This window comes from Hibiscus syriacus, unplaced genomic scaffold (genome assembly GCF_006381635.1).
Source record: "Hibiscus syriacus cultivar Baekdansim isolate YM2019G1 unplaced genomic scaffold, ASM638163v2 tig00110481_pilon, whole genome shotgun sequence".
NCBI lineage: Eukaryota > Viridiplantae > Streptophyta > Magnoliopsida > Malvales > Malvaceae > Hibiscus > Hibiscus syriacus.
In genome coordinates, this window is record NW_024062757.1 from 171,640 (window position 1) to 199,385 (window position 27,746).

The 27,746-nt window shown below is 33.7% G+C and overlaps 5 protein-coding genes and 1 pseudogene across 5 annotated transcripts; 4 read left to right on the top strand and 2 right to left on the bottom strand.

Moving 5' to 3' along the window:
- Positions 1 to 6,567: 6,567 nt before the first annotated feature.
- Positions 6,568 to 7,442, top strand: LOC120128481 (ras-related protein RABD2a-like). The gene is made up of 5 exons (XM_039146167.1): positions 6,568 to 6,621; positions 6,712 to 6,759; positions 6,858 to 6,929; positions 7,065 to 7,222; positions 7,346 to 7,442. The coding sequence occupies exons 1-5, from the start codon at positions 6,568 to 6,570 to the stop codon at positions 7,440 to 7,442; spliced, it is 429 nt and encodes a 142-aa protein (XP_039002098.1).
- Positions 7,443 to 8,149: 707 nt separating this feature from the next.
- Positions 8,150 to 9,625, top strand: LOC120128525 (nucleoside diphosphate kinase B-like). Its single transcript, XM_039146198.1, has 4 exons — positions 8,150 to 8,313; positions 8,769 to 8,817; positions 9,038 to 9,269; positions 9,384 to 9,625. The coding sequence occupies exons 1-4, from the start codon at positions 8,263 to 8,265 to the stop codon at positions 9,496 to 9,498; spliced, it is 447 nt and encodes a 148-aa protein (XP_039002129.1). The 5' UTR covers positions 8,150 to 8,262; the 3' UTR covers positions 9,499 to 9,625.
- Positions 9,626 to 13,045: 3,420 nt separating this feature from the next.
- On the top strand, positions 13,046 to 14,462 carry LOC120128536 (cyclin-U4-1-like). The gene is made up of 2 exons (XM_039146207.1): positions 13,046 to 13,401; positions 14,209 to 14,462. Exons 1-2 carry the CDS (start codon positions 13,067 to 13,069, stop codon positions 14,444 to 14,446), a joined length of 573 nt encoding a protein of 190 aa, XP_039002138.1. The 5' UTR covers positions 13,046 to 13,066; the 3' UTR covers positions 14,447 to 14,462.
- Positions 14,463 to 14,756: 294 nt separating this feature from the next.
- Positions 14,757 to 15,329, bottom strand: LOC120128482 (putative invertase inhibitor). Its single transcript, XM_039146168.1, has one exon. It carries the CDS (start codon positions 15,327 to 15,329, stop codon positions 14,757 to 14,759), a length of 573 nt encoding a protein of 190 aa, XP_039002099.1.
- Positions 15,330 to 19,233: 3,904 nt separating this feature from the next.
- Positions 19,234 to 21,068, top strand: LOC120128515 (trihelix transcription factor ASIL2-like). The gene has a single exon (XM_039146189.1). It carries the CDS (start codon positions 19,763 to 19,765, stop codon positions 20,882 to 20,884), a length of 1,122 nt encoding a protein of 373 aa, XP_039002120.1. The 5' UTR covers positions 19,234 to 19,762; the 3' UTR covers positions 20,885 to 21,068.
- A 583-nt stretch (positions 21,069 to 21,651) lies between these two features.
- LOC120128484 lies at positions 21,652 to 23,656 on the bottom strand (annotated as a pseudogene).
- Between the last annotated feature and the right edge of the window lie 4,090 nt (positions 23,657 to 27,746).

Consider the following 27,746-nt stretch of genomic DNA (forward strand, 5'->3'; position numbering starts at 1 on the left):
TTGTTTGAGTGTCATTTGAAGATGTAGGCCATAATGTGTACTTGATAAGTGTTTGTCATTGGTATTTTGTTAAGTATTATGAAATGTTAAGGTATTTATATGAAATGTTTATTTGTTTTGCAAATGAAGATGCAAATGTATTGGTTGTTTTGTAAATCTATTGGTTCTTATCGGTTATTTTGCAAATGCATGTCTTTTATTTATACTTTTTTGAGACAGATGATACATAAGAATGAATCATAAAATTGAATTCATATAAGAACAATCATTAAACAAAAATTATTATCCTTAAATTGAATAATTTTCATACGTTCTTACATATTTAAGTAAGAGGAAAAAAATAAGAGAAGCTCTAAGGACATTCAAACTACAACTTCTGTCATTTCAACTTAACTTTGTGAAGTCAATGTATGATAAAAAAATGCCCAACCATAAAACAAGTTTGACAGACAATACATCTAACATGACAAAAAGTTACACCAAATGACACAATTGTCAATTCACATAATGGTTGTCACAAAAGGCACAAAGTCATTGATAAAATATTTGTAGTTCATCTTCATTTCCACCTGGGCCTCTTTGAAGCAGGATCTTGAGGTTGAGCTTGAGGTTGGATGGAAGAGCTCTAATGAGATGCCATCATCCACCTAATTGTATTCACCGAGCCTTGTGTTTGCTAGCTCCCTTGATGGTGTTGGGTGAGACCTTGTGGATCAGACATTATTGGTCCCCTAATCTACAAATTGAAAAATCATTACATTTTATTGCATCCACATAGAATCCTTCCATATATATGAAATAAACAGTTTTTGACACTTATATGTAGTTTAGATTTACCAACTTGTGTTTGGGGTTAAGGTTGAATGACAGCTATGCTGAGAGGCATCATCCACCTGAGGTCCCCTAATCTACAAATTGAAAAATCATTACATTTTATTGCATCCACATAGAATCCTTCCATATATATGAAATAAACAGTTTTTGACACTTATATGTAGTTTAGATTTACCAACTTGTGTTTGGGGTTAAGGTTGAATGACAGAGCTATGCTGAGAGGGCATCATCCACCTGATTATGTTGCTTGAGGGTTGTATGTCTTGACTCTCTTGTTGGTGATGAATTGATCCTGCTAGATTGGTTTCTCTTGGTCTCATAACCTACAAAATAAAATGCAATAATTACACGGTAAATATCTTATGTAAAACATTTATTAAATGTATTGAATTGTTTGTGAAGTTAATATACATGATTTGTGTCTTATCTGTTTGGTGGTGGAACAGGTGTGTTGCCACCGATATATCCCCTAAAAGACCTCTTATTGTGTCCTTTGTGACTACATTTGGTACATGTCAGTGTAACCCTCTTTCTGGTCATTCTTCCAATTGCTTGTACATCAGACTCCTTTCTTTTATTCTTTTGTGGTTTATTAGGAGTCCTTCTCATAATTGGTGGTAAGATGGGTTCATTTGTATTGCATTGATCCTGTTGCTTTGGACCTCTAACTTGTTGAACCATGTTTGCATATATGCTCAATTGGGTTTGTTTAAACTAGTAACTATTAACATAAAACTCAGGCCTTTCTTGATTCCTTAAGATAACAGATACAATTTATATACAAGGAATGCCTGCATTGATCTCATTTCAGTAAAGACAAGTGATGCATATAAGAAACAATATATAAGTAAATGTATTTTACCTTTAAGATCCCACTTTTTACATCTACATAAATGTGATTCTAAGTCCACAACATGTTGATCTTCATGTCTAACAGAGACCTCCCACTTATGTCCTCCTACATGCCTTAGTGGAACACCTAATAGTTCGTAAAACAATAAACAACCAATACATTTGCAGTCCACAACATTTGCATCAAAACCAGTAAACATTTGTATAATTTGCAAACACATTTGCAAATTGAAACAGTAAACACTAAATTTAAATAGTTAACAAATTTGCAAACACAAAACCTAAACATGCAACAATAAACAAAGTGAAAAATTTAAACAATAAACAGTAAATTACATCATGGGCTGCATTATAACAGTGTCAACCTTCTTTTGAATTTTGGGACAAAGTTGACTATTAATCTTCTCACCCTCTTCTTTCTTACTTACAATTCTTTGCATGATCTTTGATATAATCATCTCCATCATGGTCAAAAGTGACTTGTCCCTTGCTTCCAATATCATCTTAACAAAAAAATACACACACACACACAATTAATTGAGATCATGTTCTATTTGTTAAAACACAAAAAAGGGTTAAATAATAATTTTACCTTGTTAAAACTCTCACATAAGTTGTTAAGGAGCATGTCAGACTTGCGCCTTGTTGAAAAATGAGACTTTGACCATCGTGCAAGGTCCTTATTTTTCAGCCAATCATAAGCATCTCCTGACATTGATCTCATTTTAGTCATTACATTAGTAAATTGTTTCTTGTATGTTGCTCTTACAGCTTTCCATAGTTGATCTTTTAATGTCTTTCCTTGATTGCTCCTCTTTGACTTGAAGTTGGAATATAGATGTCTCACACATGTTTTGTGCTATCCATTAGGAAACAATTATAAAATTGCCTCAACTAAACTCTATAAACACCAATTAATTAATCATTAGTAAAGTAAATACCAATTAATTAATCATTAGGAAACAATTATACATGACGAATGAGTCACCTGTAATTCAGCTCAACAGTAGGGAGCCTTGATCTATTAGAATTTCAAGTCGAATTTCAATTCTGTTACAGAAGATTTTGATAAATTGGATTTCAATCACAGAAAAAGATATCAGACTTACAGGAGCAAATTCACTTTTGGACCCTCTTTTTACCGAACAAAAATCTGTGTCCTTGTATCTTTGCCCTATTTTCGTTATACGATAAATGGCCAAAGAGGGGCAGATGTAGATACGCATTTTCGTCTGGGGTTTTTATATAGCATAGTATATATAATAAATATAGTTTTTGGAATATATAATATATAGTTTTTGGAAACTTATTTTTAAAAACATATAATATATAGCTTTCAAAACGATTTTGAAAACATATAATATATAGTTTTTAAGATAATTTTGAAAACATATAATATATAGTTTTTTAAAAAAATAATTTTGAAAACGTATATAGTTTTGAAAATGTATAGTATATAGTTTTAAAACGGTTTTGAAAACATATATATAATATAGTTTTTAAAAATGGTTTTTGAATACGTTTTTTGAAAATATATTAATATATTTTTGGAAATATAATATACATTATATAGTTTTATTATTATTATTTATATTATTTATTATTATTATTGTTATTATTATTATATTTATTTAGGTTATATTATTTATTTAATTAATTTTATTCTTAACAGGTCCAATTCAATCCAAAATACAGTCCAACCGAGTCAGCATGCATGACCCAACAAAGCCATCCCGGTTAGGGGGCCTCACCCAGCTCAAAAAATATTAGTGTTCTATATCAAGCAAGGGCGTCGCACGGGGGGCGCGTGGAAACCACGCGCCCGAATAGTTCGAGAGCCGGCCGAATTTCTCGACCCCAGAAAGTGAAATTGGAGTAGCAACATCGTGTCGAAATATCAACCAATACCCTAAGATATTCGAGACCATAATGACCGACCATAGGGTCATAAAAACCCCGACCGGGCACAACAACAACACAACAAGAAGGATATCACCGAAAAACTTCGAAACAACACCCAAGAGAAAAAATCGAGCAGCAAAAGACCAAAGTCCAAGTTACCAGAGAATACCAACACAAAAATCGAGCCAAAGCAAAAGCGAAAAATAAAAAAAAATAGTCGAAATCAAGAGCGAAAAAAAAGCTCAAAGCTTTGTTGCATCCTGGGCCGCCGAAGGTACATAGGAGCATCGTCGGATAGATAAATACACCGGAAACGAAACGTTTCCCCCAAAAAAAGGTAAAATTCTAACGTTTTTGAAATCGGGTTTCGGATCAGGAGGAACGTTTTGGTGAAGTTAAATTTTTTCCGACCACCGGAACGGCAACCGGTGCGGCGGGTGGCCGACTGTAGGTCAGTTTGGGGAGAGAGTTTGGCGGGGTTTGGTTTTTGGAAATGGTTGAAAATGAGATGAAAAATGTGTTTTAAGGTGTATATATATATATATATAGAGAGAGGACCTTTATGCAATTACCAAATATTTAAATTATTTCCACAGTCCTTGTACTTTTGATGCATAATTCATTTTGGTCACATGTTGTAATTTTTCCCTCGAATTTTGAATTTATTCAATTTCATCACTGTTTAAATTCCTTATGTTTTTCAAATTGACCCTCCTAACTTTTTATTTTTTTTGCAGCTTCCGAATAATATCAATTCGATCCTTAATTTCAAATTTTTTTCCTTCAAGTTAAATCCTTTTAATTTAAAGTTTTTTGTGTTATATTTCTCAATTTAATTGTGTCTTGTCTTAATATTTAACACTGATTTGATTCATTATTTTTTAGGGTCAATTTTAAATCATTCAAGGGTAAGTAATTTAGATCAAACTTTTAAATTTTAATTTGACTTTTAATTTTCGCAATTAAGACAATCGGAAAATTAAATTGGTACCGAAAAGGGCAATACAAGGGTGTTAATCTTTCATTGACTGTAACCAACTCTCGGACCCGACATATTTCTGGTAAAATACATATCAGGTAAGATGATAAATCGAGGTATCCGATCAACCTAATTTTTAAAAAATAATAATAATAATAAATGATCGGTGGCGGCTCTAGTATATTTTATTTAAGAGAAAATCGCCTCAGTGACCAAAAATACCTTATAATATACGATTTTAACCAATTTTTTTTGGATTTGCCAAAATGACCAATAAAATCGCAACGCGATATAAAAATCGCAACGCGATTTAGAAAATCGCAACGTTAAAAAGAAAATCGCAACGGTCAAAAGAAAATCGCAATGCGAGCTTCCAAGTTCGCAACGCGATTTAGAAGAAAATCGCAATGCGATTGATAGAATCGCAATGCGATTTATAGAATCGCAATGCGATTGAGAGAGTCGCAACGCGATTTAGAAAATCGCAACGTTAAAAAGAAAATCGCAACGGTCAAAAGAATAGTTAAAAAATTTTTGTTTCTTAAGAATTTTCTCTAAAAAAATAGATAGCTGCGACGTGTCGAAGACACGTATTACCACGACCACGACCACGACCACGACCCACGACCACGACCACGACCCGACCCGCGACCCGACCCGACCGACGACGGCGGCGGCGACGGCGCGCGAGAGTCCCCTTGTCCTCTTTCACTCAACAAGGAAGTGCAAATACAAGCCTTAAATACCATTCCCAATAGTATTTCCAATACTATGTGGGATTGAGCATTACCAACACTTGTTCCAAATCATTATTCTTCATAAGTTATCATCCATTACATATGAATTAGTCGTGTTAATGAACCAATACCTCATTAATATATGGTATTGTAACAAAAAAAGAATGATGATGATGATCTTATTAAAGACCATCTAATACGAAGAATCCAATGCATAACCGATACCTATTGTGAAACTAATTCACATAGAGGTTGTACGTGAAAAAAAAATCTTTTACTTTTATAGTAAATATCTATCTCAATAATTTTAATATAAAAAATATATTTTTATTTAATAATAGAATTATTTCATGTATTTATCAAGTTATAATTTTAAATACTTATTAAAATGAATTAATTTATTATCGATAATTCATATTGTAATGGATGATAACTTTTGAAGAATAATGATATTGGGAACAAGTGTTGGTAATGCTCAATCCCACATAGTATTGGAAAACTATTGAGAATTATATTTAAGGCTTGTATTTTGCACTTCCTTGTTGAGTGAAAGAGGACAAGGGGGACTCTCGCGCGCCGCCGCCGCGCCGTCTCGTCGGGTCGTGGTCGTGGTCGTGGTCGTGGTCGTGGTCGTGGTCGTGGTCGTGGTCGGGGTCGTGGTAGTGGTAGTGGTAATACGTGTCTTCGACACGTCCGCGGATACTATCTTTTAGAGAAATTCTTAAGAAACAAATTTTTTAACTATTCTTTTGACCGTTGCGATTTTCTTTTTAACGTTGCGATTTTCTAAATCGCGTTGCGATTCCTCAATCGCATTGCGATTCTAGAAAATCGCATTGCGATTCTCTCAGCCGCATTGCGATTTTCTTCTAGATCGCGTTGCGACTCTCTCAATCGCATTGCGATTCTATAAATCGCATTGCGATTCTATCAATCGCATTGCGATTCTATCAATCGCATTGCGATTTTCTTCTAAATCGCGTTGCGAACTTTGAAGCTCGCGTTGCGAACTTGGAAGCTCGCGTTGCGATTTTCTTTTGACCGTTGCGATTTTCTTTTTAACGTTGCGATTTTCTAAATCGCGTTGCGATTTTGATATCGCGTTGCGATTTTATTGGTCATTTTGGCAAATCCAAAAAAAGTTGGTTAAAATCGTATATTATAATGTATTTTTGGTCACTGAGGCGATTTTCTCTTTATTTAATTCGAAGCCCAATTTCGGATCCACCAGAAGTACTGTTACCACAGTATGTAATTTCTTTGATGCAGGATGATTCATACATAGATAGTTACATAAGCACCATTGGGGTTGATTTTGTGAGTAAACAGTCTCCAGTGTTAACTTCTGAATGCCAAATTTATGGAAATCATTCTAATTTCTTGTTTTCTGGTTTTATTTTTGGGTAGAAAATACGCACCGTGGAGCAGGATGGGAAGACCATTCCACTTCAAATTGTATGTTTTAGGATACTATTATGTTGTTTTTTTTCCCGTTTAATTCCTTCGAGTTTTCAGTTTAACTTTGGTTAGTTTGCTCTTGGTTAAATGTGTAGTGGGACACTGCTGGACAAGAACGATTTAGGACAATCACTAGCAGCTACTACAGTGGGGCTCATGGCATAATCGTGGGTGATCATTTCGTTTCTATTTCTTCTCCTTTCAGATCTTCTTTTTTGTGGTTTCAGCTATTTATTTATGCTTATCATAAACATATTTTCTTATACCCCCCCCACGGCATTTACCGGTGGTTCCCCTGTTAGATTGTTTATGATGTGACAGACCAAGAAAGCTTCAACAACGTCAAGCAGTGGTTGAATGAAATTGATCGCTATGCTAACGACAGTGTTAACAAACTACTTGTTGGAAACAAATGTGATCTTACAGAAAACAAAGTCGCGTCTTACCAGACCGCCAAGGAATTTTGCTAGTTTCGTGTGTTACGCATAAATAATTTTCTTTTGAGGAGAAGCTTTGCAGCCGGATCGTTTATATTAGTAGCCTCATGATTACGATTTATTCTCCCACCCCTTTCTATACTGGCGTTTGCGGATGAAGTTGGCATAGCTTTTATGGAAACCAGTGCAAAAGATTCCACGAATGTGGAACAGGCCTTCACTCGAATTTATGTTCATATTTAATAATAATTATTTATAATATTTATGATAAGAGTTAATTCTTATTTAAACGAATTTTATTCAATCATACAAAGTATTCATATATATATTATTTATTACAAATAATAAAATAATTTGAATTATGACCACGTGTCGTGTATTAATTAGATTTTTTTTAAAGACATATTACTGAAAATGATAACCAAACAATTATTGACCACTTATAACAAACAATTATTGACCACGTGTTTTGTGTGTGTTTGTAAAAGTTTAAATGCATATCAATTTATCAACTTGAAAAAACTTGTTTTTAACATTTTTCAATATTAGAAAACATTTTTAAGAAGAAAAAAAAGTATAATAATTTATTTTATTATTTATTATTTTATAAATTCAACTTCACGTATTTTTTTTATTGTTTTTCATTTTCTAATAAAATTAAAAAAAAATATTTTTAAAACCAAACGCAACGGCTTAGCTTCTCTCTTATTCTTTCTAACAATTTTCTTTTTATTTTAAAAATGATATTTAATTTTATATTTTAATTTAATTTTTCAAAATATAAATATTTTTAATAAACAATAATATTTTTGCCAACAATAAATAACTGTCTTTTTAAAAATATTATTTTCACGTATTATGCGATGCTCTCGATCAGCACTTTGAGACAAAAGAACCCGAATCTAGGTTTAGGGATTGGATATTCTATTGCATTGCAAGGGCCGCTGAACTAGGGTTTGGCCGCGTAGCACGATTCTATATAAACCCCTTGAGCTCTCTTATTTCTCTCACAAGTATTGAGCACAGAGGCGGCCATCACTGAATCGGAAAAGAAAGAGAAGAGATGGAGCAAACATTCATCATGATCAAGCCTGATGGCGTCCAAAGGGGTTTGGTAAACACTTCTACTTCCACTCTGTCAGTTTTAGTTTCTTTCATCTGTAACTTTATCCGATCGTTTGAACCCCTTTAACTGCTACAAATTAAAAGGAAAAAGAAAAGATAATACCTTGGTGGTCTGAGTTTTGAATTTTCTAAGTAGAGCAACTCGTTTTCGATTTTCAGCTGCATGGAACTTAGTGAACTTTTTTAAGTTCGTAGATCTAATGTCCTCGGGCTAAAAGTTGGTCCAACTTGCCTAATATTCTATACTGGGTAGCATACGATGCTGTTTTAGTTTTATTTCAATCTTTTTTGCATGTTAAGGCCATGAAATCAGAACTCTGAGAAATGAATTCTGGAACATATGAATGGTTCTCACCTGTTTTTCTATTGTAGCATGTTATTTGTTCGACTGTGGGTTAAAAAGTGAGAAACTGTATTTCTTATCAAGATTATTGTGTCTCTCAGGTTGGTGAAATCATTGGCAGATTTGAGAAGAAAGGTTTCTATTTGAAAGGTAAAACGTTCAATTTTCTGATAATTTCCTCTGTTTTTCCTTGGTGTCGATTCCGAATATTATCATATTTGATTCTAAATACTTTAGATGTTATTGAATGTTGACAATACTTCAGTAACATACAAAATTGATGCTCTTCTCTCAGTATATTGAAATTAATAGCACTATATTCTTTTGGGTTGAATGTTTACTTATTTCACTTTGGATCTGCCTAATTTAGGCTTGAAACTCATCGCTGTGGATCAATCGTTTGCTGAGAAGCACTATGCAGACCTCTCTGCAAAGCCCTTCTTTAATGGACTTGTGGAGTATATTATCTCTGGTCCCGTTGTTGCTATGATTTGGGAGGGTAAGAATGTTGTTACCACTGGTCGCAAGATTATCGGAGCCACAAACCCTGCTGAGTCTGCTCCTGGAACAATCCGTGGTGACTTTGCAATCGACATTGGCAGGTATAGATCTTTTATCCTTTCATTTATCATATTGCTTCTTCTGTTTTGTTATTTACCCTTGATATGACTAAAAATCATATCAATCTGTTGGTTTTGGTTGTCTTTTTTTTCCAGGAATGTGATTCATGGAAGTGATTCAGTCGAGAGTGCAAGGAAGGAAATTGCATTGTGGTTCCCAGAAAGCTCTGTTAACTGGCAGAGCAGCGTCCACCCTTGGATCTATGAGTAGATTTTTAGACCAAACCGCTGCAGATCATAGTATCATCATGTTTGCCCCTTGTTAGCAAACTTTTTATCAACTTTTTACTAAGTTAATCGTCTTTGGTTATCGTATAAGACAGTATTGTTGTGCTCTAGCGGTAACTTGTTTGAATTGAATTCGGTTTGTATTCACCGGAAATTTTAGGATTACGCCGGCTGGATAAATGTTGAGTTGAGTTTTGACCTTTGTTCGTGCAAGGTATTAGACTATTAGAAGTGGGACGGTGGTTTTTCTCTCGATGATTTCTTGTTCTTGGCCATAATCATTGCCCATGAGTTCATTAGGCTTAAACTAATGAAAGTCCCTAGGCTATACTACTTTTTGCTATAAGCCCATAAACTATTTCTTGATCAAAATTAGCCCTTAAACTATTTTATGTAACCACTTTTAAGTATCTAAATTATTTTTTGGTTAAACAAGTCTTTAAACCATGACTCTTTTTTGCTTCAAGCTCTTAAACTATTTTGTTTGGTCAAAACAAGTACTTAATTTTGTGTGATGTGTCAACATCTTATTGTCTGAAAAATAATTTTCTTACTATAAAAATCATAAGACTTAAAATAATTAAACACAACAATTTATGGACTTAATTTAAAAAATAGTTTAGGAACTTAAAATAAAAAGACTACATGATTTAAGTACTTATTTTTACTTTAAGCCTTTCTAAAATTGAAGTGGCATGAGCGGGAGAAAGCAAATGGTTTTCATTTGGTTTAATAAACTGATTTTAACTAATCATTGTCATACTTTATCCGTTTTACTAACAGACTTGGGACTTAAATCTATCAAATTGTAATGATTCAATGTTAGTTTGATTGAGTCTATTATATTTAATTTCCATTTTGCTTTCCCTGCAACGAGTAGGAAAAAGCATTTCATCTTTTTGGGTTGATTTGTTTTTAAATATATATTTCGATTTGAGAAGCTCAGTTCGGCTTATCGTTTATGAACCAAACATTTTCGGTGGTAAAAAATTATTATAATTTTTTGAGGTCTTAAGTTCGAGCATCAGAAATATAAGGGGGTATGAACATTCGATCTCAAAATAATTGAAATTTATCTTTGAACAGATATTACATTATGCTTACTCTATCTTAATAAAAAAAATAACTCAATCAATAATATATCAATTTACTTATTTATTTTTTACTGTATTATTTTCTAGTGTCTCACTTTGGTAATCTTATAAATGCCTATTTTCTTAATATACTCTGATCTGATGAGCCAAAATAATAATAAATATATTATTTTCATTCAAAATCGGTACCCTTTAAGCTAAATCCAATACAATCAATTTCCAGTCTTAATAATAAATTACTACAGTTTACACCCCGTCGGTGATAATAATAATAATCCCCTCCAACATTCCGTGATAGAAAATATTCAGCCAATTCATAAGCATTTTACAATGATTCAAGGACATTTAACATGTTTTTTTTATTTCATTTTAGCATATAATATAAAGTAAGAAATTATATTATCTTTTGTGGTACGAAATTATGTTGGTTGCCATATGTAAGGTGGTGGCCTCACATGGACGGCACAGAGGTTGATGAAGGCACCTGCACCTGCAACATGGACAAGCTTTTGAGTTGTTATTAATCTCCATACATTTTGGGAGTTAACCAGACATGCTTTCCCCGTGTTTCACTCCAACAAAAACATGCCTCAACCTTGTCCTTCAAGTTACCCCTTTCTTGTTTCGGTTTCGAACAGAAAATGTTACTCGAAACAAAATTAAAAGAATGAGGTTCATAAATCGATAGTATCGACACGGATACTTCGACTGTCGGATGCTTATGATTCGAGGGCTATGGAAGTGAAAGTAATTGTTTAGTTGCATAGTGAAAGTTAATACTCAAGTGGATCTTAGGGTCATATTAGTTTAATATCCGAAGCTTAATCATTGATGAGAAATGGGGGCAAAGGACAAAACTGAGTGGAAGTTAAGAGAGGGTCCATTCAGATTGCTGTGATATCTTTGCCGAAGATTTTCTGTAGAGCTGCAGAATTGGAGATTAAACTTGTATTTAATGTAGGTCAAAATCATTTAAAAAGATGCTTTTTTTATTATTATTATCACTTATTACATTACTTTAATATATGTTAAAGTAATCATTGTTGTTCTTAGAGGTTACGGGTTTATTTGTTGGTCATAAAAGTCTTGGGTCCGAGCACCCGCGACTGCAAGGGTGATTGAGCGTTTCTTATCAAACAATTGAGAGTATTTAGAACATATACTACTTTGTTGTGATTGATGTTATGATCTTTAGGTGTAACGGTAGAATGTTCGCGATGTAATATATAGTTATATTAAACTAAAGTTATTATTTCAGTATAATCTTTGATTAGTTCAAATTAGTTAATATTTATTGTTAATTACTCATTGATTTCTTAGATTTTGTTGTTTATTTGGGTAAGTCCTATCAACCCTCCCATTTTAATTTTTCTTTGCAATTCACGCCGGGCCAAAAATCAAGAATAGAATCATCAAGCAATTTCCTTAGTCACTGCGGATCGACTCTTATTATCTCTATACTATATTCATTCTATTCTATTTTTGAGATTGAGGATATTATTTGACATTAAAACGACTCGTGTCAATCTTATATATAGAGAAATTATATGTTCCATCTTTCTTTCTTATTACTTTACACTATTTTTTTATTAAACTAAAGTGATTACAAAGTAATATTTGTTTTACACACTCTTAATCATTTGACAATAGAAGCTCAATCACCTTATTACAACAGCTGGTGTTCAAACTCGTGACCTCTAAAACAACAACAATTCTTTGCACTATTATTTGAATTACAATCTTTCACAAGTTAAAAAAAGGGTCACAAGCACATGAATCCAAAAGACAAACAGACAAGACCAGAGCAATGGGTGTTCTTCATGTTCGAAGTTCTTGTTTGTAGCCATGTTTTTTCTTGAAAAAAAGCTTAAGAAAGATCTCTAATATATTTGATGCCAAACATATCTTGAATTGCAGCCCAAACAACTTCAAATCTAAATTAAGAATAAAGAAGGTTAATGACAGTTATATAAATATTTCTGTAGGTGGACACATGTATAATAATATAATTTTTCGTATGAAGTAGATATAAATAAAATTTTAAAACTGACACCCTACATCCACCACCGAGGTCACACATACATGTTACCCTAAAAAACATTTACAAACACATACAAGATCTTTAAAAAAAAAACCCCCAAAAAAAAGTAGGACCCGACAAATTCCAAAAAAAAAAAATTCCCCACATGTAATCACATGATGGGTATGTCATACCCATGAGCACAATACAGTAGCCACAAGGTAAACCGCTGGAAAACGACTTTAATCCACTAATGAACCAAACTTTTAATTTGTTCCCTCTTCAACAAGTTAAGTTTTTAAAATTTAATAATCATGCTCAAAACCCCACACTTGTTTATGTCCAAAAAATGAAACCTTTATAATATAAACCCCACCAAATGGGGATTTCAAATCCCACACATTCGACACTTTTGGTACCAAAAAATCTTTCATGTGATGGCGGAGTTAGAGAACCCGAACGTGATGCCGAACCTGCTAGCGTTTCTGTCTTCTTTGCTGGAAGAAGTGGCTGGACCAAACGATGCGGATTCTGGGTTTAAGGGTCGGCAGATTTCGGTGTTTCAGGGGCTGACTCGGCCGACCATCTCGATTCAGAGCTACCTGGAGAGGATCTACAAGTACGCGAATTGTAGTCCGTCTTGTTATATTGTTGCGTATGTTTATCTCGATCGGTTTGCTCAAAGGCAACCCTCGTTGCCCATCAATTCTTTCAACGTTCATCGGCTGCTTATTACCAGTGTCATGGTTGCTGCTAAGTTCATGGATGATTTGTAAGTTCCTTTCAACTACTCATAATTGATTTTTTTTTTTTTAAATTAGAATATGGGTTTAGAGCTGTTGGAATTGTGAAGCCATTGAATTTCCCAGAAAAAAAATTTGTTTGATTGTGATTCAGAGTTTCAACTTATTGAAGGCATGTCAATCCAAGCTGTCTTATTATAATATATAGTTATGGACGAACGTATGAATTTATGTTATGGGTGTAAACTTAAGAAATTATATTGAAAATTTTAAGAATATTGAATTATAGAAAATACAAGAAAAAACTTAAAATATAAAAAATTTTGAAAATTTTAGAGAATGCGACTTCACCGTAACCATCCCTCGGTCCATCCCTAATCATGGTAGTCGGACAACTAGTCATCCATGAAACAGTTTTGCCTTGCTTGCTTTCTTCTTTTGTTTTCTCTATGTCCATGTGCTTCAATTATTTTGAAAAAAAAAAGTAAATTTAAAAAATGTTCTTGGAAAATCTTGGAAAGTTAAATTAAGAAAATATAGGTAGTACATATGACACTCATTATGCCAAATTTGGTAAAACTACTATATAGATCTTAGTTGTGTAAGATAAAATTATTTCGATTATAAGATATTACTTTATTAATTACTTCAACTATTAAAAGTTATAACTTTTGATTATATAATGTTGTTTTGTTAAGTTCAACTATTAAAAGTTATAAAATTATTATTGAACTATTTATTACGTTCTAAATTTGTCTTTTTTATTAAAAAATTAACGATGATCTATATTGAATGTTAACATGTTAATCGCAATACAATAAATCACATGATTTCAGGTATTATAACAACGCTTACTACGCAAAAGTAGGAGGAATCAGCACGATAGAAATGAACTTCCTGGAAGTGGGTTTTCTGTTCGGGTTGGGATTCAACTTAAACGTAACCCCAAATACCTTCCACACCTACTTCTCTTACCTACACAGGAAGATGATGTTGCACCAACCTCCACCCCCAAGTATCATTATTGCAGAAGCAGCCTATTCGTGTTTCAATGAAGAAGAATCCTCTCGCTAAAACCAACAACTAGCTGTTTAATAGTAACTTTTTATAATGTTATAGCTCTGTGACTTGTTCAAGCACCACTTGTGTACTCAAAACCCTAATCTTCTCTCTCTCTTCTTTCTCTGGTTTTGGACTTCTTTAGCTACTGTATGAATGGATGAGTTTGTTCTTTACAGTAAGGAATTAATTTCTCAAAGTTTCTTTCGGTTCATGATATATCAAGAGACTGATAATCAGAGTATTAATTTAAACTTGAAGACAATGATCCTAAAAAATCACACCTCAGAGAAGAAAGGAGCATCAAACAGATTCAATCAATCATTCAATCGAAAAACATGGTGACAATGGAATTCGAAATATCACACAATTGGGAAGTAACGTTGTTGATGTCGGTCAATGGTGAAACCAAGCCTGGTATTTCACTGAACCCGTCTTCACAAGTCGTGACGTAAGTCGAGGCCGCACTCACGTGGGTATTAGCATCACGGTATCGCTTGGCATTGTAATGTTGGAAGGCCTCTTCGGCACTAAAGATCGCAAGGGAATAAATTTGGACGCAACCTTGCACGCGTATTCTCATGGGAGTCTCCATCTTTTTGTGCTTCAAAAGCTGCTCAATGTAAGACCTCGAATCCGTTAAGTTCCGACGGAGCAGTACGAACGATATATCGCCCAGTTGACGAAGATCTTTGGCGCTGTGGCTGTTGGGAGCTGCTTGCAGAGAGTTTACACAGAAATCGTAGCTGAGATTTGGGCTGCCATCTGTGATTTTCTTGCATGTTGTTCGTATGAGATTGCTGGCGGTGGGAGTTAAGCAATAGGAGGATAGAGTGGAAATAAAGAGCAGGGAGATAATGAGAGGGATGCCAAAGGAAGAAGACGACCTTATCCTCATTTCTGTATACTTGGTTACTTAAATATAATTATGTCATTTTTAAATAGTCTTACAAGGTAAAATATGTTTAATTTTTTTTATATAAAATAACTGCTCGAACTTAAAATTCAAAACAAAAATAATATTATTTTTATCGTTAAAACCACTTAATGGATTCAATATAATCCTTTATTAATACTGTATTTTGATTTTTAGTACATGTATTCCTAAAAATGGTTACCAAATATTAAAGAATGAGATTGCTCCAAAATTATTCAGTTAACCGTTCCGATTGATTCCTGTTCCTTTACCACAATTAAAGGTAAAATTGCATCTTTCCTTACAAGTAAATAAACTAAAATGGTATGCAATTGAATTTTACTTTCATTCACAATTTCTTTTACTATTATTTAGGGGTGTAAATGAGCGGAGCGTTTGGTGAATTATTCGTATAACGTTCATTTATGTTCGTTTGTTAAGCTAAATAAATGAACATGAACAAAAATATTTATGTTCATTTAATAAACGAACAAACACGAACAGAGGTGTATTCGGCTCGTTTATGTTCACAAACAAGCTTTTTTATCAACTCGTTCATTAATGTTCATGAACAAACTCGTTTACCCGTTTCTCATTTTCCTTTTATTTTTTTTACATTTTAAATATTGGTGAATAAAATGATTAAATAAAACACATGATAAAAGTTACATTTTAAACTATGAACTTTAAGGAGTTTAAACACCAGTGGCGTAATTTTAACATTTTTCTTTAGCTTGCAAATGAAATTAAAAATTGAATATATAAACGAACGATAAACAAACACTAAAACAACGCTAAACTAAATGAACACTAAATGAACGCTAAACGATTATGTTAGTGAACATGTTCGTGAACATATAAACGAACATGTTCGCGAATATTAAACTAACGCTAAACGGACATGTTCGCGAATATTAAACTAACGCTAAACAAACATGTTCATGAACATACAATTGAACGCATTCGCGAACATTAAATGAACATGTTAGTGAACAATAAATAAACGAACACGAGCACGATATTGAAAATTTAAACGAACACGAACACCTTCAAAAATAAATGAACGAACACAAACATAATTTTATTCGTTCAAGCTCAGTTCATTTGCACCCCTACTATTATTATAAAGATTTGGAATTGAATTAAAATCTGATGCATTTATTCTTAAATTATATATTCTTTTTTAATTTAATATTTTTTCATTATAATTGGCATTTTAATTTAAACAATCTAAATTCTAATTAATTAAATTATAATTTAATATGATAATGTGATACATAATATTAATAATATTTTAATAGATAAATGTCATATTGTTAATTATTAAGACCAAGTAAATAATAACGGCGTTATATTAAAATAGTTAATGAGTTAATCTTGTGAGATGAGATATCATACTATTTAAGAAAGATTAGAGATTCGAATCCTAACATTTGTAAATGAAACAAATTGAATTAAAAGATTTGTCTTCGTCTCAGAAGTATCAAATTCATATTATTCGATTTAAAAATTCAATATAAGTGGTTATAAAAAAAAGACAATACCACTTTGGTGTACTAATTTATGATTTTTTTTCTTGAACATGAAAAAAAATTCAAGAATCAACTTAAAAAATGATAAAATAAGAGTCCATTGATATCAAGTATTGAATTAAAGATGACAATTTTTTTGGTGAATAAAAGAAGAAATGAAATGAAAAGGGAAAAGGAAGAATCCTCTTTTCGATTCAATTGACCCAGACGGGTCATTGGATGCCAACCCGAACCGAGTCCAACTCTGTCGACTCAGAAGAAAAGTAGGCCAGGGCCAAGCCTAAACTCAGCAGTCTGGGCCGGCTTATTCATGCCCAAATCTGAAAAGCCCATCAATGACAATCCAATTCTGGGTGTTAAAATGGTTAATTCGACCAACGATCGAATTAAATTTCTATTAACCGAATTAACTCGACTTTTTTCTTTAACCGTTAATTGAGTCAAATTCTTTCTTGAAAATACTAACCGAATCAAATAAAATTCGGTTAATTCGGTTGGTGATTGAATTATCAAACTATTTAATAATTTTTTAATTAGATAAATTTGAGTTTAATATAAGTGTTTTTTATTTATAGTTAAAATTTAATTAGTTATTGATAATTTAATGGCTCTGGTGTGGTTAAAAAATAATTTGGTCTTAATTCTTAATGGTTTTTAGCTTAAAATATGCATTTAATATATATATATATATATATATATATATATATATATATATATATATTTAATACTTTCGGTTTATTTGGTTAATTAGATTTCGAACCGAATTAAACGTTAATCGAATATTAAAAAAATCATTCTCCGTCTAAACTAATTCATTTCAATTGATTAATTCAGTTAAAACCGATTAGTAAACCCCTAATCCAACAATGCCTCAATCTTGTCGAATTTGGTACACCTTTTATTTGTAGGATAAAGTACACAAATGGTCTTTGATAATAGAGAATTGATTTGTTAAGTTCCTCAATTATAAAAAAATTATAAAATGGTCCTTCAATTATTTGGAATTACTTCATTGTGAAATCGACTATTAAAAGTTACAAAATAATCACTCAATTGTTTATAGGTTTCAAACTCATATTTTTCCTTAAAAATTTGATAGCAAGATTAGTATTCTTATTTTTATCAAATTTTGAGTGGAATAATTTTAAACCTAAAAAGTAATTTTTGTTACCAATAAAGGTTTATTCAAGTGGTAAGCAGTTTGATATCCTTAAGCAAGGTTTCGAGTTTGAGTCTTTATGTATGCAGAAAATCTCTGCTGAGAGATTCACCCAACAAAACTAAATATGCAAAACGGGTCAGTCTGGATTAATCAAATCTCTGTCTTCGATATGAAAAGAAACCCAAACCTGATCATCACATCGGCTGCTGTTATAACCACCAACAATAATGGAATCTTCCATTCAAGTTCATTATAAACCTTATATTCAAAACCTTCAAATTTGTCAATCCCACAAATTCATTCGATAACTTCCTAACTAATGAATTCCCTTCAAATTTGCCGCCCCTTTGTTTTTGAGCCGGTCCACCCAAAGTCCCCAAATCACTATTTTCCCCCAAAACCAAAAATAAAAAGTTGGATCAACTTTCAACAACATAGCTGAAAAGAAATGAGAAAGATGAAACCTTTTTTGCGAAAGGGAAAATAAGCAACAGACTTTGAAAAACTAAAGAAGAATTGAAGGGTCTTTGGATGGTAAAGAGAGCGATGGAGGATTTGAGATTTACTAGTAAACTCCAAGATTGAAAGCTTCGATGACCAATGTTGTTGGGTTTAAGGGTGGGGCGGAGAGATTAGAAGAGGAACTGGCGGAGAATTGGGTGATGGATAATAAAAAAATATAAATAGTATTAATAAATTAAAAATTAATAAAAACTACATGTCTAATAGAGTTTAGAAAGAAAGAAAAAAAACAGGTGATAAAAAATTCAATGTATAACATTCAACGAATAACTTAAAAAAATTAAAAGCACGGTAAATGAAGTAAGAGAGAAATTAAAGTTCTGTGTAATTTACCCTTAAAGGATTAGATAATATTAAGGTTTTGAATTTGAGCACCGCGTATATAAAATTAAAAACGTTTATTATCAAATTTATATATAAAAAATGTAAATACAATTATAGTAAAATTCCTTGCAAAATTTAACTTTCACCCGTAATTAAATTAGTTTAATAATGATAAAATCACAATATTAGATATTGAATGGAAGAACTCAACTTTATTTATAGTTAAATTTATATTAGAAAGTACACAGAGAAATGATGATTAAAAGGATCCAGAAAAGAAAAGGACCAAATTAGGTCTCCATAAATAGGAGAAAAGGAAAGGAAAAATAATGAATGGCCACTAAAGGCTAAACTTAGAATCCAATCTACTCTAAACGCTCGAGTTAAACTGGAAAACCAGCATACTGAAAAACAAAGCCAATCACCGCCCGACTTATGGATCAGAACCGCACACGGATCGGATCCCCACCCTCTTCGGTGGGTGGCTTCGCCTACAATTACGTGATGAGATCCAAATGGGTATTCTGACAAAAAAAAGAGACGTGGACCTCTTTGTTGATAGGGATGAGGCACAGCTTGTCACCTCCCAACCCAGCGGCGCACGTTAGTCCCGACCCCCACACTCTCCAACACCTAATCAGCCGCCCACCACCTACCCGCCCTTTTAGCCATCCTCAGCCCAATCTCTATGTCAACAAACCCCACTTTCTCCTCCACCCCCGCCTTTATCTCCCTCTTTTCCTCCCTTATTTCTTCTCTTCCCTCCCACCCCCCAATTACCCCTTTTCTGAAACGCACCGCCTTCCTCATCCTTCACCGAAGCGCACGGCGATCTTGTCTTAACCTGATCGGAAGTCTAGAAATTGGTTAGATCCATGTCGAATCCGTCTTCTCCATCTCCCGACCAGGGTCTACAATCAAACGCGTCGCCTTCACCGCCGCCTGAAGTATTGTTGTCTCTACCGGCGCCTCCACCGTCCAGATCTACTCCGGCGGATACAGCGGCAGTCCCACCCAACCCTAGGCGGCTCCCGCCGCCTTGTTGGTCGCACGATGAAACAGTTGCCTTGATCGATGCCTACCGCGACAAATGGTACACGCTGCGCCGTGGGAATCTCAAGGCCAGCCACTGGCAAGAAGTGGCGGACGAGGTTACCCGGCGCTGTCCCGTCGCGACGCCTCCCAAAACGGCCGTGCAGTGCCGACACAAGATGGAGAAGCTGCGGAAACGTTACCGGACCGAGATCCAACGGGCTAGATCTATGCCCGTTTCGAGATTTGTTTCTTCTTGGGTCCATTTTAAGTGCATGGACGCTATGGAGAAGGGGCCTAATGTGAAATCTAATTACAACTCGGATAGTCCAGATGATGAAAACGGTGAAGACGAAGAAGATGGATCGGAACAAGAATTTTACGGCGATGTGTTTAAGAACGGAACTCTAAACACGAGAAGTGTACAAAAATTGTACAGGAACGGGGTTGGAAACAACGGTGGGAGTGTCAGCGGCAGTGGAGGGTGTGGGTTTAGGATTAAGATCCCAACTGGAGTTAGTATAGCACAACCAGGGCCAATATATTATGGGAAAATAGATCAGAAGTACGCTGCAAACCCTAATCCCAAGCCTGGCCTTAACACGAATTATCACCCTAGTAAGGTTAATTTTGGTGGGTCGGGTTCCAGATCAGCTTACGGGGCTAGGATTTTAAGAGGGTTTGATGATATGCCGGAGAAAACGGCAGTCTCAGGGAAGAGGGAGAGGGAGAAAGATGCAGTTTCTGAGATGGTGTCAGCTATAAAGGTTTTGGGAGATGGGTTTGTGAGGATGGAGAAAATGAAGATGGAAATGGCTAGGGAGATCGAGACGATGCGGATGGAGATGGAGATGAAAAGAACCGAGGTGATATTGGAGTCGCAGCAGAGAATTGTGGAAGCTTTCGCCACAGGGGTTTCGGAGAGGAAGAATAAGCCCAAAAGAATGCCCTCACCCCAGTCTTGATGAATAATGTGTTTTCTATCCTTTTGACTACGGATTTACAAGTTCAAGTTGGTGGAATGTTTAAGGTTTTACTTCAATTTCCTGTTTCTTTGTTGATTATTGAGTGATAGGATTACTGTCCAACCTGATCTGCTGTAGCTTTTACATCTTTTTTGTGGAACTAATGTAGCTTCATTGTACTAAACTTTGCACCTAATTGTAGTTTTTGTGATTGTAATCTTCATTTAGGCATAAGAACATTGGTCATTTGATGTTACTCGGTGCATTTTGTTCTTTGATTGCTGTAGTCTGACATCAAGAACAAATCTTGTAGATGACATGGGAACTTACTTGATCTAGGTGTAGGAATCAGCCGGAGGAAATGTGATTAAATTTCATTTTGGGATTAAGAAAGTTGAATGAAAATTGGAATGAGAAGTCGCATCAAATCATTGCAATAAGAAGCCGATTTACAACATCCAAATTGTTGAAGATACTATTACTAGTACCCCAAATGTGGTTTTCACACTCGATAAAATCAACACGAAAAGAATGTAGTAATTAGCAAGATGGAGAATGCACATGAGAGGAGAATTAATCACACTGGTTTTGCACTTGGAATTTGTTTAGAGAACACGGCATGCTTGCTCTCTTCTTCTGCTTCCTTTGCTTCGCCGGCTGAAGAACCCCCTTGATAGCAGCGTCGAATACAGCTTTCACATTCTGCAATTTTCCATCACACACCTAAATCTTAAATGAATGTGAACGCAAAGCAAGAAGATATCAAATCAATTGGCATGGAAGTGTTTATAAGGGATTGATATTCGAAACTGCTGTGTCTTTGAGCTGCACTCTATGTATGCCACTGCTCCTAATTGCTTCTTTAGTTCAAGACCCTGAACATCAAAAGTTAAGATATTGAATATTAGGCTCTAATATAAGTTCAAGCTAAGCTATCTTGCTCACTAAATGATGATAAAAATAAGTTTCTGAAAGGATGGACTGAACTTTCATTAAAATGTTGGAACCCATCACTGAATACTTGTTATCCACGAAGGTTTTCTCATTGTCTGTTGCATGTAGCAACCAACGGTGCCACAGACAATAAGAGAATGAAGAGGTACCTGTTCGGTAGAAATAGTACATGCCGCCGGATAATCCAAGTGGAACTGTTTGTCGTCTCTTAGATCTGCACCATAATTAAATTTGTTAACATAAGAACAGCATGCAAACCCTGTCCATGCGTGATAGATATTCAAATGGAGCTTGTAGCCGGAAAATCGAGCACAATTAAAACCCGGCCACGAATATTTGAGAAACAAAAATGTTCATATGCTACCACTTATGTACTATGTGCATTGATTTATTTCTTACTCAAGAACATACATCGGATTATGATGATGACTTTACGGAGGAAACAAGTGGTTGAAAAGAAACAAAAGAAGCCATTTCTCTGAATGTAAGACGTGGAGAAAAGAACAGGACAGAGAGCTTCATGTTCCTCAGCTCTAGTTTCTTTTACAGACATGGCTTAATTATTCGGAGCATCTTGAATCTCGATTGATAAGCAATGGCATGGATATGGAAGCATCCATTTTCATAAGCAATACAACAAGGAGGAGAGAATCCATCACCTAGTTTGGTTCCCACAAGAACAATGGTCGCTGTCGGGGCATAGTGTCTCAGCTCTGGCACCCACTTCTCGAACACAACCAAGGATCATAAAGACATGTAAAGGAATCAGAAAACTAGTAGCAAGCACATTTCATAAGCTAAGCATTAAGGCAAAGAGAACTCGATCAGGATTTGAACTTAAAAAAGATAAGTAATGAGATAAAGGAACATACTTTTTTGGATACGTTCTCATAGCTAGGCCTACTTATGAGGGAGAAAGCCAGAAGAAACACGTCGGCTCCTCTGTAACTTAGAGGTCTTAATCTGTTATAGTCTTCCTGGCCTGAACATATTATATACAAAATCAACATTATGAAATCCATTCTGTCTTTCATATAATCAAGTCGCTAAATGAATTTAACTACACAGTCCACTATTCATTTCATGATGCATGTTTTCACTATTAATTAACATCAAAAGGCCATTGAAAGATCTTGAACAAGATAAGTATGGATGTCAAATGAAAACGATTTCATCCACTGGTGTTATAATTTTCAATGTGTGTGAAACAATATACAAAAAGTTATTATTTCAAAGTAAAGCCAAATTGGCCTTTTATCTTCTGGCAAAACAGTGAACTGATATAATTCAGCAAATCCCATGGCAATTCCAAATTTTGAAACAGCTGGACTAGCATCATTTAAGCACACCACACTGAACAATTAGAACTGCAGAAATTATTATGAGAGAAGCAGAGAAGCATATACCAGCAGTATCCCAGAGACCCAAATTGACAGTCTGCCCATCAACCATTACATTGGCGCTAAAGTTATCAAAAACAGTAGGAACATAATCCTGTAAATCATAACACAAAGTACCCCAAAACTCCATTACTACAATTTAACAAACAGATTCAATGCAGAGAAAACAAAAAGAAAGATGAAAGATGCAGGGGTCAGATTCCTAGAAGATCAAAGAAGAGAATGTCATAACATACAGTTGGAAAAGTGTTGCCTGTCTAAGATATAAGGAGACAAGTCTTTCCCACAGCTCCATCCCCAACTGTCACACATTTTATGAATTTCGTTTGCGTTGTAGCTGCTGCCACCGCCGCCGCTGTTGTAGCTGTTGCAGTACTCATTGTTTGCACATAAAACTTGAACTCTAATCAAGCCTGAGTGGTTTCTGGGTTTCTTTTATTCTCCATTTTCTGCGCGATGATTTGATCAAAAGTCAAGAAAATTAACAAAAGTGTACTGTCTCTGAGCTTTATGAGGAAGGAAGAAATAAAGTAAAAATGGTGGATCACTTTAATCTGAGCTGTCTGAGAGGCAAAAGGAGAAAAAGGAAGGCAAATACTCCAATGTCTAATTTGCTTTCATTTCCACGCGATTTTCGGTTCATGTAATACTGATTAGTGTTAAGCACGAGAAGCGACAGCGCGTCGACAATGCGCTCTCTAGAGCTTAAAAATGACAGTGGAATATGGTCAAGCTTGGACCAACTAAAGGTCAACCTTAAGGAATAAACATAAACATTAAAACACTCAATGACGCTCGTCACGCGCTTAAACGATTGAATTTTTCTGTGAGACGAGAATAGGAGACAGATAGAAAGTTATTCAGTTTAATTCGATTAAATTTGTTAACATTTAAATCGAATAGATTTAATTTAAGTTCGAATTTAATTAATTTTTTAATAAGACAAAATGAGTCACTTCAAACGTGGTTTGGAAAAATAATATATTACATTTTAATTTTTAAATTAAATTATTAATTATACTAATATTTATATATTTTTTTAAATGTAATATGATGTTTTTATATTTAAGGTTTAGATTCGAGTTATAACTTCAATCGAGCTAAGTATGAGAATATTTTGAATTAAAAATTTTTGAGCTCAAGTCGAGCTTTAATTTTTTATTTTGAGTCTGACTCGAGTTTAATAATTTTAGGCTCGTAACTTTTTTATTCTAGTCGAATTTAGATTTGAATTTTTTCATGTTGAGGATTTGATTTGCTTACCTAACTCTTTAGGTTCAATCATGTGTTTTAACAATTTTTTATTAAACTAAAATAATTATAAAGTAATATTTATTTTAAATACTCTTAATCATTCAATAATAAATATTCAATTATCTATTATAATTATCGGTGTTCGAACCTGTAATATTTATTCAACAACTTTATTTTTGCTTTTTTTTTTTTTTTTGAAGAATCCTCTCTCTCTATCTATATGTATATGCTCTTAACAAAAAAAGAAAACTGTTCAGCAAATTTATTTTTGCTTTTTTGAAGAATTCTCTCTCTCTCTCTATATATATATATATATATATATATATATGCTCTTGACAAAAAAAAGCTGTTTCTTTTTTTTAAGGTTTCCATTAGATTTATTGACTTTGTGCGCCGCACGTGCTACTTTCTTTCTTTCTCAAAAGACCTTTATTTCCTAATCTATATATTCAATTAATGACTTGCCGTGGAAGTGAAGACTTTATTACCGAGAGTGACGACAGCCCCTGCATAACATGACATAAACAACACATGTCGCATAATGATCCCTTGCTATTCGACATTTTGGTTGGATTCTTAGCTTACACTCTTTATCTTAAACGAGTTGAGTTTAACTCGAGTATTATTGAGTTTGATTCGGTTTGAAAATTCGTGATTTTAAAATTTTCAAGTTTGATTCGAACTCGAAATCATAAATTGAAGTTCAAAAAGGTTCGAAATAAAAAAAAAATGATAAACTTAACTTGAATGAAGCTTAAATTGGAACTCAAATATAAACCTTAAGTACATGAAAATGTTATACTATATTTTTTTTTAAAAAAACAACACATAAATATAGGTCACACAACTAACTTTGGTGGGTAAGTCTCCGAGTGAGAATTTTCTATATATACAATGACTCGAACTCGAAATATGCTTAAGCGATATCAAGTGGCTTACTGACATTTGGGTTGTTCACTGGATCGTTTTCCATTGTTGCTTATTGTTCGCGTCTTCTTCTACCAAAAAAGTGGCTTTATTTCGGGTTCAAATGGGTACTTTGATGATCTTGATCTCATCTTGCTCATACACAGATACAAAACCAAAAATTGTAAGTTCCTTGAATCCGAAAAGAAAGAAAAACAAAAAAGAAAAGAAAAAAAATAGTAATAATTAAGGTGCAAGAAATAAAAATAAAAATCGATATTGTCAATCCCCGTCAATGGCGCCAAAAACTTATTGTGTGATTTAAGTCTTCACAATTGGTGCAAGTATACACGTTGCAAGTTATAGTATAGAAAGATATATTCTCTACAGGGATTGGTGAAACTCTGAATTCTAACTTATTGCACTGTAAAGAGAATTAAAATTTGTGATAATAGGAGTTTGAATAATAAGTAAAATAAATGAACAAGTAAATAAAAGTAGATTGTGATAGAATAAGAGAGAAGACCGAGTTATCATGAGTTACAGTGTGATAACTGTATGGATAGTCTAGGTAACTGATTGTTGAGGTAACTCGATTGCCTTGACAACTTAAAATGATTCAATTGCCTTAGCAATTGGGTTCCTCCCTTCAAAGCTTAACGAAGCGTTCTTCAATGTCTTCTTGTTATCTCTATCTTAAAGAACTGGTCACTTGTGCATGCCTTGGTAATACATCCCTGCATTAAACCATGGGTGAAGAACAACCGATTTTGCACTCCTTTTAGCTGTTGAAATCCGAATCTTATCCCTAAGATGGATTAACCTTCACCAACATTTCATTTGAATGAAGATCATGTTCATTCGTTTCTTGACTCTAACACTCCCGATATTAGATAAATGGATAAATTTCAAGATCCTCTCCTAATTCACTCGAAATCAATTAAAGAACCAAGAATGAACAAACTTTAAACTTAAAAGGAAATTAAGAACTTAAACAAATCCAAACATTTTCACAACCACAAATACCCAATAACCCAAGTCAATTTAGTTTAGTTTAGTTAATGGTTGGGTGCAAAAAAAAAAAAAAAATTCCCAACATGAATCAAGAAGAAAAGAATAATAAGACGTTTAGCCTTTATCTCTCTAGTCGGCCACTCCTTGTAGATTGGGATTTGATCATTATATATAGGAGATGATTAGGTTGAATTGGTTGTTGATTAAGATGGGTTTTAGTTGGAATAATCTTTTATTTTTATCCTCAAATTCCTTGCAAATTTGAATTCCTTGTCTCCTTAAAACTCTGCGTGGAATTTTAGATTTTTTGGACTTATCCCTTGCTTTTCGTGCTTATCTTAAATAAGGTGGACTTATCCCGTCATCATTGGCAATCAACTCGGCATTCCCTTTAGAAATCAGCCTCCAATGCCATGGCAATTTCTGTTTGCCAAGGTAATTCCTTACTTGCACAAATTAACACACACTAACATCATCTTTTCCACAAAATCAACCAAAATGTAGTATCAAACTTAACGGCGAAGGAAACTATGAAATCATGCATGAATGATTAATAATGCAACTAAAATGAGCCGGAGTCTAACAATAATTATGAGAAAAGGGGTAGAAAATATAGTACTTTTATATACTCAACACTTACCACTTGAACCAACTATGTTGATCATTGCTATTAATGTTATACGTTAAATATATGTAACTTGTTATGGTAATTATCATCCTTTGATCTTCTTTTATTAGTCTTGATTATCTAAGTAAGCTATATAAATTTATTCGGTTTGTTTTGATTGTTTTTTCTAGATTTTAATTTTCGTAGAATGTATAGAATCACTTTTTACGATTACAGGTCAATTTCAATCTATTTTCAGTGTAACCCTTTTTAGTTAAACTATTACAATGATGACTATGCATGTATTGTGTAGCATTTTAAGCCATGTTTTACAAAAAGTTAGTGATTTGCATAAATGATATTAAACATGCTTTCTTTACTAGGTTTTTATGATGTTTTGACGATAATCACGTTGAGTAGTAAATACGTGAATCGTGTCATGCTTTATAAAAAAATAAGTTAAGTTTAGTTTATGATTATTTAAGGTTAAAGTATATGTTGTGGAGATATTATGTTTAGTACATATTTTAGAATTCTATGTATACTTGTGGCATGAATCGAGTGACTTTAGTAGTTAAAAGATTTGTTGTTATTCCTTAAGGTCATGCGTTTGAGCACTATAAATATTAGAGGTATGAGTGTTTAAATCTTTGGACACATACTACATTGTATTCACCCCATATCGATACCAACATTTTGAAATTGTAAATTTTTTAAAGCTCTTCTA